Source organism: Poecilia reticulata, chromosome 21 (genome assembly GCF_904066995.2).
Source record: "Poecilia reticulata chromosome 21, P_reticulata-male-v2, whole genome shotgun sequence".
NCBI lineage: Eukaryota > Metazoa > Chordata > Actinopteri > Cyprinodontiformes > Poeciliidae > Poecilia > Poecilia reticulata.
The window spans coordinates 21,678,429-21,695,182 of record NC_088850.1 but is presented as its reverse complement, the minus strand read 5'-3'; the positions used below and the strand labels follow the sequence as shown (position 1 = coordinate 21,695,182).

Here is a 16,754-nt window from a genome sequence, read left to right as displayed (position 1 = left end):
ACGCCAGAAATGCCAACAGTGACAAACGCAACAACGCCAGAAATGCCAACAGTGACAAACGCAACAACGCCAGAAATGCCAACAGCGACAAACGCAACAACGCCAGAAATGCCAACAGTGACAAACGCAACAACGCCTGAAATACCAACAGCGACAAATGCAACAATGCCAGAAATACCAACAGCGACAAATGCAACAACGCCAGAAATACCAACAGCGAGAAACGCAACAACGCCACCAGAAATACCAACAGCGACAAACGCAACAACGCCACCAGAAATACCAACAGCTGCAAACACAACAACACCAGAAATACCAACAGCCACAAACGCAACAACGCTAGAAATACCAAAAGTGACAAACGCAACAACACCACCAGAAATACCAACAGTGACAAATGCAACAATGCCAGAAATACCAACAACGACAAACACAACAACACCACCAGAAATACCAACAATGACAAACGCAACAACACTAGAAATACCAACAGCGACAAACGCAACAACACCACCAGAAATACCAACAGTGACAAATGCAACACCACCAGAAATACCAACAGCGACAAACGCAACAACACCAGAAATACCAACAGCGACAAATGCAACAACACCACCAGAAATACCAACAGTGACAAACGCAACAACACCAGAAATACCAACAGCGACAAACGCAACAACACCACCAGAAATACCAACAGCGACAAACGCAACAACGCTAGAAATACCAACAGCGACAAACGCAACAACACCACCAGAAATACCAACAGTGACAAATGCAACAACGCTTGAAATACCAACAGTGACAAATGCAACAACACCACCAGAAATACCAACAGTGATAAATGCAACAACCCCACCAGAAATACCAACAGTGACAAACGTAACACCACCACCAGAAATACCAACAGTGACAAACGTAACACCACCACCAGAAATACCAACAGTGACAAATACATCAAAAATGCCAACAGTGACAACAAAAAACATGCCAACAGTAGCCACAACAACAGCCTCTGTCATAAGTAGGACATTTACTCTAAACATGGATTTCGATACGTCATATAATAATAAAAACAATACTGTTTATAAAGATATTTATGATGCTGTAAGTCATATTTAATTTTTATGTCTAAGTTTTGTACCATCATGGATAAACTTGATACAAATTGTAATATTTACTTCTTGTTTGACAATGTTAATGTCCCAAACAGACTACAACAAAGTGTCAAGAGCTTGTGTCAAAAGATTGTACTGTGAAGAGTCTAACCTTACGGTGAGTCACAATTTATAGTTTGTCATACACTACTTCAGAAATATATTTTTCAGAACTACATGGCATAAAGTGTGAATGTGTGTGTGAATGGCTAAATGTAATATGAAGAACTTTGGGGTCTTTTGGACTTGATAAAGTATACAGTATAAGTATATGCCATTTACTATGTAAAGTTAATGAGCTGTTTCATATAGATCTTTAGGATTGAAAGTTTATAATAAGTTATTTTGGGGCGACAGTGTCAACATTGGTAGGAGTTTGTTTTACTGCTGGTTTGAATCCCTGCGCCGTCTGTCTAGTTGTTGTTTCCTTGGGCAAAACACTTGACCAACACTTGCCTGTTGGTTTGTGGTCAGAGGGCCAGACAATAACTAATCAATATAAAATAACCATAGAATACTCTGACGTTATACAGTAAAAAAAAAGCAATTTACTGTATAGCTGCTTATATAAACATCATCTGCCACAAACTGTCTAAAACTCTGTCAGACTTGGAAATAATGAACTACTAAGTGAACTTAGTAGTTCACTTCACTTTGACTGAATTTTAATTCAGATATAATTTTGTATTCCAGGCGTGGAAGTACCATTGCTGACTATACTCTCATTATTTCTTCTGGGGATGTAAAACAAGTTGATTTAGCAAAAGATGAAATGTTAAATCAACTGGCAACAAAGTATCCTGTGGACTTTGTCAGTAAGTGACCATCAACAAATTTGGACCATGTTTCAGCCGCCTTAATATGTTCTCAAATAAATTTATAAATAGTATGGGGGTATGTGCTTTTTTTCACCATCTTTGTGTCACACAGGCGTTAAACAATTAACTACATCAGTTGATCCCAACACAATAATTGCTGGGGTTCTAGTCACCCTGACATGTGGACCTCCTCCGACTAATCTGGGTTCAGACCTGACGGTGGAGTGGACACGTTCTGGAACTCTCCTGGCCACAGACAAACCCAGCCAAGATGCAATATCAAAATACACAATCCCAAAGTTTTTGAAAATTCATGACGGTATTGATAGTGTTGAAACGTAGCAGCTTGGATGGTCACGTGTAATTTAACATCCGTCTTTAGGAAATTACAACGACAAAGATGGTTTTTGTTTTGTTTTTCAGGAACATATGTGTGTCAAATGAAGCGGAAAGATGGTGCCATTTTCACACAGAGCCTCTCCTTAACATCCAAAGCAGCACCACAGATTACCGTGAACCCAGTCAAAGGAACGGTGCAATGTGGTGCTTCTGTGTCAGTGCAGTGTTCTGTTAACACTGGCTACCAGGTTGAATTTAAAGGCCTGACTCTTCCAAGTAAATATTCAACAAGCATATATTTTAATGCTTTATTATAATAACCTATGGCATGTTAAAGTTTCAGTCTGTAAGTATTTGTTATGAACTATACTCAAAAATAAAGTGTTATGATTCTGTTGTTTAGCTCCCGGTTTGGAAATCAAGTATGATTACAAAGCCCCAGATGGATGTACCCAACAGGAAGAGACGATAACCTGCCAAGTGACAACAAACCCACAGGATTATAAAATAATAACTCTGGATTTAATCAAAGATGGTGGGCATCGATCCAGACAACAGAACCATGAAAAGCTAAATAAAATACAAACCAGGTCATGTGTACAACTGCTCCCAAAACTATTTAAAACCCTGGTTGATTTAGATTTAAAACTATTCAACGAATAAGTTTGTGATAAGAAGTGACACAGGCTTCTCCAAAAATATATTGGGACAAAATGCAAGGGTTTTTTTTTTTACAATAAGTACCTTTGCAGTTTTTATTTACATTGTAATTAGGAACTTGTGTGTCAAAATACAATCTTAATTTCTGTACAAATTGTTTTTTTGTTGTTTTTTTATATTCCAGCAGTCAAATCACTTAAAATCTCTGAGCAACTTTTTGCATGTTTTAATTGGTTGGTACTCTGAGTGGACCTCTCCAAAACAATAATATTATTTCAATCAGAAGATGTTGGTAAAATTAACACAATGATTTACTTGTAAATCTGCCAGGGTTAGCAGCATTTTGGGGCTGTACAGTGATCTGGATAGTGATTAGAAAATATGTTAAAAATCAGCTAAATCATTTTATCTTTTTGTTTAGTTTTTTGTGAACCTGACGATGTATTCAGTGCCGGATCGGAAGGTTTTGAGGCTGTTGCATCCTGTGAAAAGGGAAAGGTGGGAAACAAAACTGCAGTTTGTAAGGCAGATGGCAAATATGGAGATATTAAAGACAACTGTGTTCTAGAAGTCATACAGAATCTGCTCAATGAGTCTGAGGTAACCTGGTTCATCTCATGTCTATACTCTTCTTCATAACACATTTTATTTACTAAAATGTTAGGATCTCAAAAAGAAAAATTCTGGGAAATGGGGAGTAATACATGACAATGACTGACAAAAAATATGAGAATGATGTTCTTTAACAATAAAATTAATATTTTACATAATTCTAATAACATTTTATTCCAATCATACCAATCATATCTTGTCCTTACTGTATATGATCTAAAGCTGAGAAAACCTGAACTATCATATTAGACTCTTAAATCCAAGACCCAATTGATCAAAAACCCACATTTAGCAAAAGATAATCTTGTGACTCTGTAACACACAACACTTCATGATACGTTCATGAGCCTATAATTTGGATCAATATACTGTAGTGATACAACTTCTGCATTTTATGCTCTAAGTGATTTAGATGTAAGTATTTCTATAACTTGTAATAATAAACTTTTGAACCTCGGCAGGCATTGGATGCAGTTACTCTGCCAGTATTCTTGAAAGACCTCAAAGATGCAACTATCACCAACTCTAAGACCATAACTGATTCTCCAGCCACCATCAGCGCCATGGTGAAAATCTTTGCAAATATTGGCAGGAGGGCCAATTCTTTACAAATCACATTATCTAAGGACTCTACACAGGTAAGCAGTGCGGGTTTATGTATGAAGATTGTATGGGCAGTTGCCCAGGCCAGCATTAAAAGGGAGATACACAAACACCAGAGAAAAGTACAACTTATCTAGATTTTAGATTAAAAAAAATATTTTGCTTGTAAAAAATATTTGTTCTTTTTCTGTTTTTTAATCTAGAATATCCTGGAAAGTGCAGGCATTCTTACCACTGATGCTGCAAAAAATTCATGGAATGAACTGAACAATGACAACAGAAGTGAAAGCTCAGAAAACAAAAATGCCAGCTCTTCATTTTTGAGCGCCTTTGAAGGGATAGCAACCCATGTTGTCAACGAACCTTTGAACATAGATACGCAGTATATTATTTTCACCAAAATTAATTTCACAAACAATTTCCAGGATGACTTTAATTCGTCCGTGGAAATAGACATACCAGAAGCTGAGGGAAGCAGGCAGTCAGTCGCAGTAATGTTATTTGCTTCCATGGACAACGTCCTTCCTGCAAGGCAAAACGTGAACACATCATTCAGCGTCATCAATGGAAGGGTGGTGCTTATTCGGCCAGAATCAGACATTAACAACATATCAATAGTATTTAATGTTCTGAATGACACCCTGGGAAAGCCTAAGTGTGTTTTCTGGGATTTCCATCTGCTTGATGGTCTTGGAGGATGGAGCGATGAAGGCTGCTCCTTTGTACAGAATGGAAACGGAACAGTCAGGTGCAGCTGCAACCACACCACGTCCTTCTCCATTCTGATGTCACCTGACAGCCCACAGGATCCTGTGTTGGACTTTATAACCTACATTGGAATTGGCATATCCATGGGCTCCCTGGTTGTATGTCTCATCATTGAAGGCATCGCATGGAGAAAAATAAAAAAACATTCAACGTCGTACTTGCGTCACGTCTCCATCGTCAACATTGCCGTGTCTCTCCTGATTGCAGACATTTGGTTCATTATTGGAGCGGCCATTTCAAACACAAACAGTGCGCCGGCCTGCACAGCCGCGACCTTCTTCATCCACTTTTTCTACCTGGCTCTGTTCTTCTGGATGTTAGCCTCGGCTCTGCTGTTGCTCTACCGGACTCTCAGTGTCTTTGACGGAGGTCTGTCTAAGCTAACCATGCTGATCATTGGATTCTCTTTGGGATATGGAGCGCCACTGATCATTGCAACTATAACTATAGCTTCGACTGCTCCCTCAAATGAGTACATCAGACAAAACGTCGTCTGTTGGCTCAACTGGGACCAGTCCAAAGCTCTGCTGGCCTTCGTGATCCCTGCTCTCTTGATAGTGGTGATAAACTTAATCATCCTGATTGTGGTGCTGTACAAAATACTGAGCAGAAGAGGTGGAGCAAATGCAGCCCAAACAGAGGAGAAGAACATTCTATATGTGATTGCCAGGAGTTTAGCTGTGCTCACGCCGTTGTTCGGACTGACTTGGGGTTTGGGAGTCGGAGTCTTGATCAGCCCAAAAAACAGAGGAATGCACATTACATTTGCATTGTTCAATTCAGTCCAGGTAACATTTCATGTACATAATCACTTTTCATACTCTTATCCTGCTTCTTAATGTGAAAAAAAATGAAAAGGATTTTATTTGATGTTTCTCTATAGGGTTTCTTCATTCTGGTGTTTGGAACACTGTTGGACAAAACGGTGAGTTTGTCTCACAATACAGTAAAAAGGGGGATTTGAAGCACAGAAAGTGCGTAGCAAACATCTCATTTTTTATGTTAAAACTTTGTAATCAGTCATATTACAGAGATTTCCTTTTCGTACATAATTTATCAGGTTTCCAGTAGCATACTAACCAACAAAAATAACTTTTTAGGTGCGGTCAGCGATGACCATATCTCAGGGATATTCCTCGCAAAGCAGGACAAGAGTAAGAGGTTTTCTTAATTAATTCATTCATTGTTCACTTTTCAGGCTTCTGACATTTTCTGTTGTTCTTGTTTCAGAGCACCAGCAGAGGAACTCTGTCCAGTGGAGTGAGCAACTTCTTAAACAAGCTGAAAAAACCAAGACGTACGTCATTTTTGTTTTTCATGATGTACTTCTTTAAAGTTCTATTTTGGTCATAGTACATACATTTTAAAATCAACAAGTTCCACACCATATATATGGCTCAAAAAAATAAAGGGAACACTTAAGTGTTTAAGTGTTCCCTTTATTTTTTGAGCAGTCTATATATATATATATATATATATATATATATATATATATATATATATATATATATATATATATATATATATATATATATATATATATATATATATATATATATATATGTAATGTAATCTCTGTTAAAGAATCAAATTCCTAAAATAACTTACCTAAATTATGTTACATCCTAAAGAGCTTTTAGATAAACTAATCTTCCAGTAAATGAGTCAAAAAGACATTAAAATCACATTGTTTTTTTTTGTTTTTTTTCAGGTCTTTGTAGTTTATTCTCTTCATCACATTTTCAAACATGGTGTCACATGTTCACACAGTCCAGATAATTGTTTCACAAAATTTTATTTCAGATTTATTCAGTTTTATTGATAACTTGAAAATGATTAAATTAATTTTAAATTTGTCTGAATAAATACAGTAATTCAAATTTACTTGTATTATTACAAGCCATATTTTTCTTTTATGTGTTTAAAATCATATGCAACATAGTCACAAATGTTTCCTATTTATAGGTTATAACAGCACATTTCAGAATATTTTTTTTCAAATGTACTATATATACATAAAATAAATTTAAATTACATAAATTTAAAAATAGAAATTTAGAAACTAAATACAGTAAAATCTATCACAACCAGCTACCTTCTGAAGTCACCTAATCAGCAAACGAAGCACTTTGAATTGCCTTGTTGCTGAAAATGTGCTATATAAATAAAATTACCTTACCTTATATCTTTGTGTGTTTAATTTCAGAGGGTTTTTTATGAAAAAAAACAAACAAAAAACAGTTTCATGAAGACCAGGATTAGTTTGTAAAACAGTTTTAAAGGTCTCTCAGAGCCAGACGAGGACATTATGAAACCCTCACGGTAACTCTGGACGATATGCTGTTGAATATGTTCACCTCATGAACTTAGTCATGTGCTCCTAAAATAAGATGTTTTGTGAATAAATCTGGTAAAAACCCTGAAAAATATACTGCCTCATCAGCAGCACATGAGCTGAATACACAGGATTCAGGTTTTCACTAGAAATTCTGTGATATTTTCTTCTGACTTTACAATAATGGAATAATTTTATTGAGCTACCCAAAAAAAAATCCCAATAATATATATTTAGGTTAAAATGTGGTAAAGGTTGCAAATTACTATCCATTTATGCTTTTTGACAAGACCGTATGTTTAACCCTAATCACTTTGAAAGCACCATGAACTTTCTACTCTAATCTGCACCACATGTGGCTGAGATGTTCACCTTTAGGTTGTACAGTTAAATGTCAAATGTACGGGAGTGTCTTAAATTTTAGTAATATTAGTCATCCTCAATAAGGACTGACTCTAGAGTTAAAAAGTATTGAAGAGTATATTTTCTAAATACTGCATATCTTGCAGTACTGCACACCTCAAACTAAATAAAACATATTTTTGTTGCAGGTTCTACCCGGGGCTACCACACGTCTTCTAATGCATCCAACACTTAATCCAATGCAAAGTCAAGCAAATCATTATTGTTTTTTGTACAGAAATGTGCTCTTATCAAGTTTGATTTGGTTTTTAATGGATTGTGAACAAATCAAGGAAACTGAACCCACTGCTTTTAGCAGCTGCTACTTGTAATAATACATCTTTCTTCACATGGCATGTGCATGTCTTTTCAAAATGTATAATAATCTGTTTGTAAACATTTTTCATCCCAACCTTTGATCAAAAGATTTCCTTAATTTTTTATGGTCTGGGATTTATTTGGTGGATTTATTATGTTAAACATTGAGAAGCTTATATCAGATTATTTTAAATAAACATATAACATACAAAGTAGATGCAGAAAAGTAAAATTTTTGCAAAGCAGGTTATCCAAATCACTTTAGTCCAATAATGATTCTAATGTTGATGTAATATAACACTTCTAATATGAATGAGAAGTAATGAATTTCATTTTGTAAGTAGCTGTTGACGCTTCCGTTTTGTATAAAGTGCGTGTGTGTGTGTGTGCGTGGGTGTGTGTGTGTGTGTGTACTGGGATGAAGAGTGTAGAAATCTCTAGTGACAGGATGGTGTGTGTTATACTTTTATAACAGAACTGTACATTTTATTTATTAATGTTTTCCCAAACCTAAAGATTCAAAAATGTCATTGTAATACTTGTACAGAAATTATGTTTTCTGCAGCTTTCTGCTGTCATTTTTTTTTCTCTTTAATAATATTAAAGGCCTGACTCAGAGTTCGAAGAGTAAACTTGTAAAACTGGTTACATGCAGTTCTTGACGAGGAAAAACAAGCTGACATCTTGTGTCTGAAAGCTGCTGAAGGCTAAAATACCTGTGGTGTGAGTTCAAACAGAGACACTGAAGAACTTTCAGTATCACATGAAGGAAATGAAAATGGTTTCAGCCCATCTGCTGAATGCTGTCGAGCATCAGTATCTGGTGTCCTCCATGTTTTTGGCAGTGAGTTTCTATCTGTTTATTCTCTTCTTATCTCTGACATCAACACTGAATGCTTTCTGGTTTCTAGACAACTCTATAAATCTGAGATTCTTGGATGTGAAGATCCTAGTATATGATATGATTTGAAACATTGTTGAGACATTGAGACATTTGAGACATTGTTGCCCAGCTGGCAACAATGTCTGTGCTACATTTAAAGACCTACCAATCCTCTTTCCTTCCCATTCAGGAAGTCACTCTTCATCACTTGGCCAAATGCATTGAGTTACAACCATGTGATTAAGTCACCAGCAGTTGTACATGTGTACCGTACTGACTTTAAAACTACTAATGTCAGTTAGTAGATTCAATTAGTTGGAAAAATGAATCCAAATGAATTCATTTTTTGAATGAACAAAATCGTATTGAAATTTTGTCTCATTGCAATACGAAAATAACACATTGCATGTCACCCTAGAAAGCATGATGGGTTATTTAGACATTTTGTAAAAATTCATCCATAGGAGAAAAACAAATTCCACCTCATTAATGCTGCATCTCTCACAGTTTCTGTTTTTTGTCCCTTAAATGCATGATTCAGTAAGTCAATGCTTAACTGTGTTACTGATGTTTGGTTTGATCGTCTGTCCAGTCAGGATGGCTTTGCCAAATGTGGCCTGGTTCAGTTTTATGCTGCTGGTTCTGTGCTGCAGCCTGGATGAACTGGGATTCAGACAGTCTGTGTCTGTTGTGGCGGTGAGCATGAAAATCATCCTGACTGTGTCGTACCATGTAACACTAAATGTACTTATATTCAGATGCACATCAATTTCTGCTACCTTTATTGTTAGGTACAGTCTGCATTCTTAGCTAACTTCAACTTGTCTATTTCAGGAAGTGACTGGGACTGAAGCATTAATTATGAATGTTGGAGGATGGAGACTAGGTGAGTTGTGCTCTGATTTGACTATATTCCCCCAAAAAACTAAAAGCAGCTATTAGTTGTCTAAACAAGTTCAAGACTTGTACAGTGATATTTCCTCCAACTGATACTAAAATTTGTTGATTTATAATTTAAGTTTGACCCTCCCCCAAAAAACAAAGCCAAAATAGAAGATATTTGTAAATACTTTGCACCGCACTATATGTCTGAAGCACACCCTCTGACATTGAATCCAGTAAATCCAGGTGATTTATATTTTACGTTTCATTTAAGATGCTTTGCGTTATCCATCCATCCATCCATCCATCCATCCATCCATCCATCCATCCATCCATCCATCCATCCATCCATCCATCCATCCATCCATCCATCCATCCATCCATCCATCCATCCATCCATCCATCCATCCATCCATCCATCTTCTAACACCCTGCTGGTTTCTATCTCCAGCCAACGTCTCAGGCGAGAGGCGGAGTCACCCTGGACAGGTCACCAGTCTATCACAGCTTTGCGTTATCATCCTGGTAATTTGTGTAACATTTCATATTGTTGATTCTTATGTTTTTAAATTTCTCTTTATAAATGAGACAAAATTGATTATTCTCCTCATTACATGAATGAAGATAAAAAAATGATACCTTCCCTCATAATTGCCACTTTTATACTTTTTTCACCATGAGCCATTTTTTTGTATATTCAGTATAAACCTGAAAACCTCCTGGTCCACAAAACACTTATTTTGGGTCTGGATCTAGACTTTAGATACCCAATCAAAGAGCTGCAGTAATTATGATAATTAAAACTACTTTCTGTTTATTTTCTTTTTTTTTATTTTCCAAGTATCCATGACAACCTGCTGTCCAATGTCCCTCCCCTCTGATGGACTGCAGTGTTAATGGCACAGGTTCATTTCTTATGAGAAGCTGATTTAAGCTGAACAGGATAAGTTGCAAACACAGCACAAGACTATCCTGTTTTTGTTATCTACCTGTCTGTGTGTAAAACAAACCCTGCAGTCGTGCTTTATGCACGCTTTCACAATTCATGGAGTTTTTCACACCTCTGGGTGTTACTGACAACTTCCATTCAGAAACCTGGTTTAAAAACATTCTGGTGTCACAGACTCTGATCATACATTGTTTTTACTAACTTATTTCTTATTTAATGGAAACACAGCAATTGCAATATTGTGTTTTCTTGATATTAGCAGAATATCAAGCATATATTTGGTTATATTAGCATATAACCAAATGTTTGTGTAAACATTTGGGAAACGTGCTGGAAGAACTAACCCAACATACTTCTAAACTTTTTAAGTAAGTTGACCAGGCACAGAAGAAAATAAGTTTTTGAACACATCAATGTAACTGTTAACAAAAATGATTTCTCAGAAAATTGAAAAGTTTTAGTCAAGTTTCAAAAAGTAGCATTTATTTTAGTTTCCTTTGATGTTGCAAGTTAAAAGATCTTAACATGATTCAGTTTCCATAGAAATGTCAGCATTAACGTATTTTAATAAGTTTTATTATTATACACCTCAAGAAACAGTTCAGTGTAATTTGAAGTTACAATAGTCACCAAAGAATATTTTCCCAGAAGCAACCATTTTAAAAGCTGACCTGAACCAGGTATAAAAGAAAGCGTAGATAAACGGGTTCAGTGTAGAGTTTGACAGTGCAAGCCAGTTAACAGTTTCAATCACAGAAACCGGGATAGAAAAGAAAATGCAAAGGAAGAAAGGAGACCAGCAAAACAGAAAAACTCCCAGAACAATAGCCAGAGTTTTGGTGGCTTTTCTCTCCATCTTACTGGCAGTTGCTCCAGACTTTATGCTCTGGATGCTTCGTGCCTGTTTCTGTGCGACAAGGAAAATCTTCAGGTAGATGCAAAGCATTATGACCACTGGGAAGTAAAATGACATGATAGATCCAATAATGTTTGCTGTCATTACATCAAGAAAGCACAAGTCAACACATCCATCATGGGACAATCTGGGAATTATCACTCCGATGCTAACGAGAGCAGAAACAGTCCAGCTCACTGCGATCATGATGGCAACAACATGACGGCTGATTTTGGATCTATATGTGAGAGGCTGGCACACAGCATAGTACCTGTCAACTGAAATACAACACAGGTGCATAATAGAGCATGTACTAAACAATATGTCAAAGCTGTCACGGACCTCACAAAATAAACTCTCATTATAGGTACATGAACTGAGAGAGAAGGCCATGCTGAGAGGAAACACTAAAATCCCAACCAGCAGGTCGGCCACAGCCAGAGACAGAATGAGAGTGTTGGTGGGTGTGTGAAGCTGTTTGAAATACATTATTGATATTACCACAAGGAGGTTTCCACATACAGTCACAAGAGACAGAAGTGTCAGAAACGCATACACCGTTATACATGCAACAGAAGGAGTGGTGGTTCGTTTGTAGCTAAACTGATTTATCTCATAGCAGGGATGCTGTAAGACAGTCACACCCGTCCTGTTTTCCATGAAGACCTAAAACTGAATTCAGGTTACATTAGAACTAAGACAGACATTTAAAATGAATTTAATAAAAGGTTAAATTACATACATGTAAACAAAGAGTGGCTTTTCTAATACCTGATACTGCTGATCAACCCTTACACGCTGTGCTAGCTGCTTACAGCAATGTGAGTCTCAGTGCAACGAGGCAACATGTCAGTGCTGGTTGCTCTGCGGCATGATGGTCTCTGTGCACAAGCTTTTATGTCTTACTTACCAACCTATCTTTGGATGCCACGATTTCCATCCAGTAATGAGGGGCAAACTTCATGTTGTCTTATAGCATGGCAACGTGTCTGTGGGTGTGTAGGACCCAGCACAGTTGGACTGACGTCAAACTGTTGACGCATGGTTATATGGTTCTCAGATGTTTGGTTTCACACAGACCCGTAATTCTCATGCCAGGCCACTATGTGGTGCTGTGATTTTAGCATGTTGTTCGGATTGCGCCCACGCTTTTGACCCATAGGTTCCTCCTCATGTAGGAACCTGTACTCGTCAACGATGAACCGAGTGCTGATGTAGCACATATACATTCCTTAAGAGAACCTGTTTTAAACTGAGCGGTTTAAGTTGCAAACACAGCACAAGACTATCCTGTTTTCTGCCTTTTATCTGCCTGTCTGTGTGTAAAACAAACCCTGCAGTTATGCATTCTGCACATGTGCGCTTTCACAAATCGTGGAGTATTTCACACCTTTGAGTGTTACTGACTACTTAAATTCTGAAACCCGGTTTAAAAACGTGCTGGTGTCACAGACTCTGATCATCCATCATTTTTAATAACTTATTTCTTATTTAATGGAAACACAGCAATTGGAATATTTTGTTTTTTTGAAATTAGCAGAATATACACAAACATTTGCAAAGGAGACACAGCTAGTGGCATAGAGCAATATTACTTTTTTCTTGCGTGTTATTGTATTTTGGAAGGATATTTCTAAAAAAAAAAAATTGTGACTTATGTTTGCCTGTTTATTTAATACAACAAATAATGACAGTGCATTGTGTTATTGTGCACAATGTGAACATAATGATATACTGAATAATCATGAGTTGATGTATTTTTCCTGATAGGTTCTTTAAGTGGCTTCAGTGTGTCGTCTAATGCAGTGGTCTCATTCATCCCTCCTTCACCAAAACAAATTCTGCTTTGACTGAAACCCTCACATGCAAAACGCACAACAACAAAAGAAAGTTTGCTTTTATTTTAATTGTTGATATGACACAACCTTTTGTGACATATTTTCTTGTGAGAATCAGATTTAACAGTTAAGCAGCTATACAGACTTGGTCTTGTGTGACAAAAAGCTGTAATTATCAGCATCATTTGTCTACATCCATCTGGAAATGTGTTTTCCTCTTTGAATCAGCATCAAAATTCTTCATTTGGAGTCTAATTTGAAGTGTTCAGTACCACACACCCTGTACAAATGCAGCAGAATGGAGCCTTACTTGCTCCGTATTTGTTCCCTGTTAGGCGACGGGGCCTGGATAATACCCGTGTTAAACGGACGACTGAGTCCGGCGACGACAGGCGCTTAAATTCCGTACCAAAATATGTTTTTATCTTTTATTAAAAAATCTTTTTCTTTTTTTTCTCTCATTTTCCAAAATCTTTCTCCTTTTTACTGTTTATTCAATGTCACATGCTGTTTTTAATTATGTAAAGCACCTTGAAATGCCTTGCTGCTGAAATGTGCTATACAAATAAAATTTGATTTGATTTGATTTGATTCTGGAATCATGTGGGAAACGTGCTGGAAGAATTAACCCAACATACTTCTAAACTTTTTACGGAAGTGGACCAGACACAGAAGAAAATGAGTTTTTGAACACATCAATGTAACTGTTAACAAAAATGATTTCTCGGCATTCCTCTGTACTGTTGGAGATTCTCCTCACCTGATGTTAATTTTCAAATCCCAGCTCAGACTTCATGTTTTTATGTTGTCTGCAGCTGTGGAAAAAATAGTCCACAATACATATACAGCAAGTCCCAAATGTTAGAATTATGACATGTTTTTTTATTTATTGCAATTCTTTGTTACATATTTCATTTTCACAAAATATATTTTTACTCACTTCTGTATTAAAGTGTGTTATATTTTATCAAGCTTCTGCTTCTCTTTTTTTTAGTGTTTTGCTTCAGGAGAAGAAATTGTACAAATTCCGAGAAAATGGAAAAGTTTTAGTCAAGTTTCAAAAAGTAGCATTTATTTTAGTTTCCTTTGATGTTGCAAGTTAAAAGATCTTAACATGATTCAGTTTCCATAGAAACGTCAGCATTAACGTATTTTAATAAGTTTTATTATTATACACCTCAAGAAACAGTTCAGTGTAATTTGAAGTTACAATAGTCACCAAAGAATATTTTCCCAGAAGCAACCATTTTAAAAGCTGACCTGAACCAGGTATAAAAGAAAGCGTAGATAAACGGGTTCAGTGTAGAGTTTGACAGTGCAAGCCAGTTAACAGTTTCAGTCACAGAAACCGGGATAGAAAAGAAAATGCAAAGGAAGAAAGGAGACCAGCAAAACAGAAAAACTCCCAGAACAATAGCCAGAGTTTTGGTGGCTTTTCTCTCCATCTTACTGGCAGTTGCTCCAGACTTTATGCTCTGGATGCTTCGTGCCTGTTTCTGTGCGACAAGGAAAATCTTCAGGTAGATGCAAAGCATTATGACCACTGGGAAGTAAAATGACATGATAGATCCAATAATGTTTGCTGTCATTACATCAAGAAAGCACAAGTCAACACATCCATCATGGGACAATCTGGGAATTATCACTCCGATGCTAACGAGAGCAGAAACAGTCCAGCTCACTGCGATCATGATGGCAACAACATGACGGCTGATTTTAGATCTATATGTGAGAGGCTGGCACACAGCATAGTACCTGTCTACTGAAATACAACACAGGTGCATAATAGAGCATGTACTAAACAATATGTCAAAGCTGTCACGGACCTCACAAAATAAACTCTCATTATAGGTACATGAACTGAGAGAGAAGGCCATGCTGAGAGGAAACACTAAAATCCCAACCAGCAGGTCGGCCACAGCCAGAGACAGAATGAGAGTGTTGGTGGGTGTGTGAAGCTGTTTGAAATACATTATTGATATTACCACAAGGAGGTTTAGACATACAGTCACAAGAGACAGAAGTGTCAGAAACGCATACACCGTTATACATGCAACAGAAGGAGTGGTGGTTCGTTTGTAGCTAAACTGATTTATCTCATAGCAGGGATGCTGTAAGACAGTCACACCCGTCCTGTTTTCCATGAAGACCTAAAACTGAATTCAGGTTACATTAAAACTAAGACAGACATTTAAAATGAATTTAATAAAAGGTTAAATTACATACATGTAAACAAAGAGTGGCTTTTCTAATACCTGATACTGCTGATCAACCCTTACACGCTGTGCTAGCTGCTTACAGCAATGTGAGTCTCAGTGCAACGAGGCAACATGTCAGTGCTGGTTGCTCTGCGGCATGATGGTCTCTGTGCACAAGCTTTTATGTCTTACTTACCAACCTATCTTTGGATGCCACGATTTCCATCCAGTAATGAGGGGCAAACTTCATGTTGTCTTATAGCATGGCAACGTGTCTGTGGGTGTGTAGGACCCAGCACAGTTGGACTGACGTCAAACTGTTGACGCATGGTTATATGGTTCTCAGATGTTTGGTTTCACACAGACCCGTAATTCTCATGCCAGGCCACTATGTGGTGCTGGGATTTTAGCATGTTGTTCGGATTGCGCCCACGCTTTTGACCCATAGGTTCCTCCTCATGTAGGAACCTGTACTCGTCAACGATGAACCGAGTGCTGATGTAGCACATATACATTCCTTAAGAGAACCTGTTTTAAACTGAGCGGTTTAAGTTGCAAACACAGCACAAGACTATCCTGTTTTCTGCCTTTTATCTGCCTGTCTGTGCGTAAAACAAACCCTGCAGTTATGCATTCTGCACATGTGCGCTTTCACAAATCGTGGAGTATTTCACACCTATAGGTGTTACTGACTACTTCCATTTTGAAACCCAGTTTAAAAACGTGCTGGTGTCACAGACTCTGATCATCAGAAACGTGTAAACAACCAGCTGGAAAACTGGGACCTTAAACTGCAGGGTCAGAATCCAGTGAAGGTCCTTAACATTAAAACATTTGGACTGTGGGTCCCCATCAATGCAAAGAGACAACATGCAAAGTCTGTGGAGAGAAACCTCAGGCCACATCACAAACCCAAGGAGGTTTTGCTCAGGGCAAGTGCTCCTTTGGATACAATATGTCAACTTTCTCACCCCATCTTCTAACTCTTCCTGCTCCATACCAACTCATAATATAATAATATAAACTTTTCTAAGCTACTGTAGTATGAAATCTAGTGTCATCCTTCAGTCTGGACCCGCTTTCTTTCTGTAACCATT

General features: G+C 37.3%; 3 protein-coding genes across 3 annotated transcripts; 1 reads left to right on the top strand and 2 right to left on the bottom strand.

The window, feature by feature from the left end:
- The first annotated feature begins 1,143 nt into the window (after positions 1–1,143).
- LOC103457749 (adhesion G-protein coupled receptor F1-like) lies at positions 1,144–8,593 on the top strand. Its single transcript, XM_017302128.2, has 12 exons — positions 1,144–1,275; positions 1,851–1,972; positions 2,088–2,294; positions 2,399–2,590; positions 2,718–2,849; positions 3,396–3,574; positions 4,048–4,224; positions 4,393–5,745; positions 5,841–5,882; positions 6,058–6,111; positions 6,188–6,254; positions 7,844–8,593. The coding sequence occupies exons 2-12, from the start codon at positions 1,930–1,932 to the stop codon at positions 7,888–7,890; spliced, it is 2,493 nt and encodes an 830-aa protein (XP_017157617.1). The 5' UTR covers positions 1,144–1,275; positions 1,851–1,929; the 3' UTR covers positions 7,891–8,593.
- Positions 8,594–11,327: 2,734 nt separating this feature from the next.
- Positions 11,328–12,281, bottom strand: LOC145549754 (trace amine-associated receptor 1-like). Its single transcript, XM_081602504.1, has one exon. It carries the CDS (start codon positions 12,279–12,281, stop codon positions 11,328–11,330), a length of 954 nt encoding a protein of 317 aa, XP_081458630.1.
- Positions 12,282–14,649: 2,368 nt separating this feature from the next.
- Positions 14,650–15,946, bottom strand: LOC145549765 (trace amine-associated receptor 1-like). The gene has a single exon (XM_081602528.1). It carries the CDS (start codon positions 15,601–15,603, stop codon positions 14,650–14,652), a length of 954 nt encoding a protein of 317 aa, XP_081458654.1. The 5' UTR covers positions 15,604–15,946.
- Between the last annotated feature and the right edge of the window lie 808 nt (positions 15,947–16,754).

Excerpts from the sequence above, each read along its gene's own strand:
- LOC103457749 (XM_017302128.2), top strand. The coding sequence starts at position 1,930 with ATGTTAAATCAACTGGCAACAAAGTATCCTGTGGACTTTGTCA. Across the intron at positions 5,883-6,057 it reads GAACACTGTTGGACAAAACG|GTGCGGTCAGCGATGACCAT; the intron begins GTGAGTTTGTCT and ends ATAACTTTTTAG. Across the intron at positions 6,112-6,187 it reads CCTCGCAAAGCAGGACAAGA|AGCACCAGCAGAGGAACTCT; the intron begins GTAAGAGGTTTT and ends TTCTTGTTTCAG.
- LOC145549754 (XM_081602504.1), bottom strand. The coding sequence starts at position 12,281 with ATGGAAAACAGGACGGGTGTGACTGTCTTACAGCATCCCTGCTATGAG.
- LOC145549765 (XM_081602528.1), bottom strand. The coding sequence starts at position 15,603 with ATGGAAAACAGGACGGGTGTGACTGTCTTACAGCATCCCTGCTATGAG.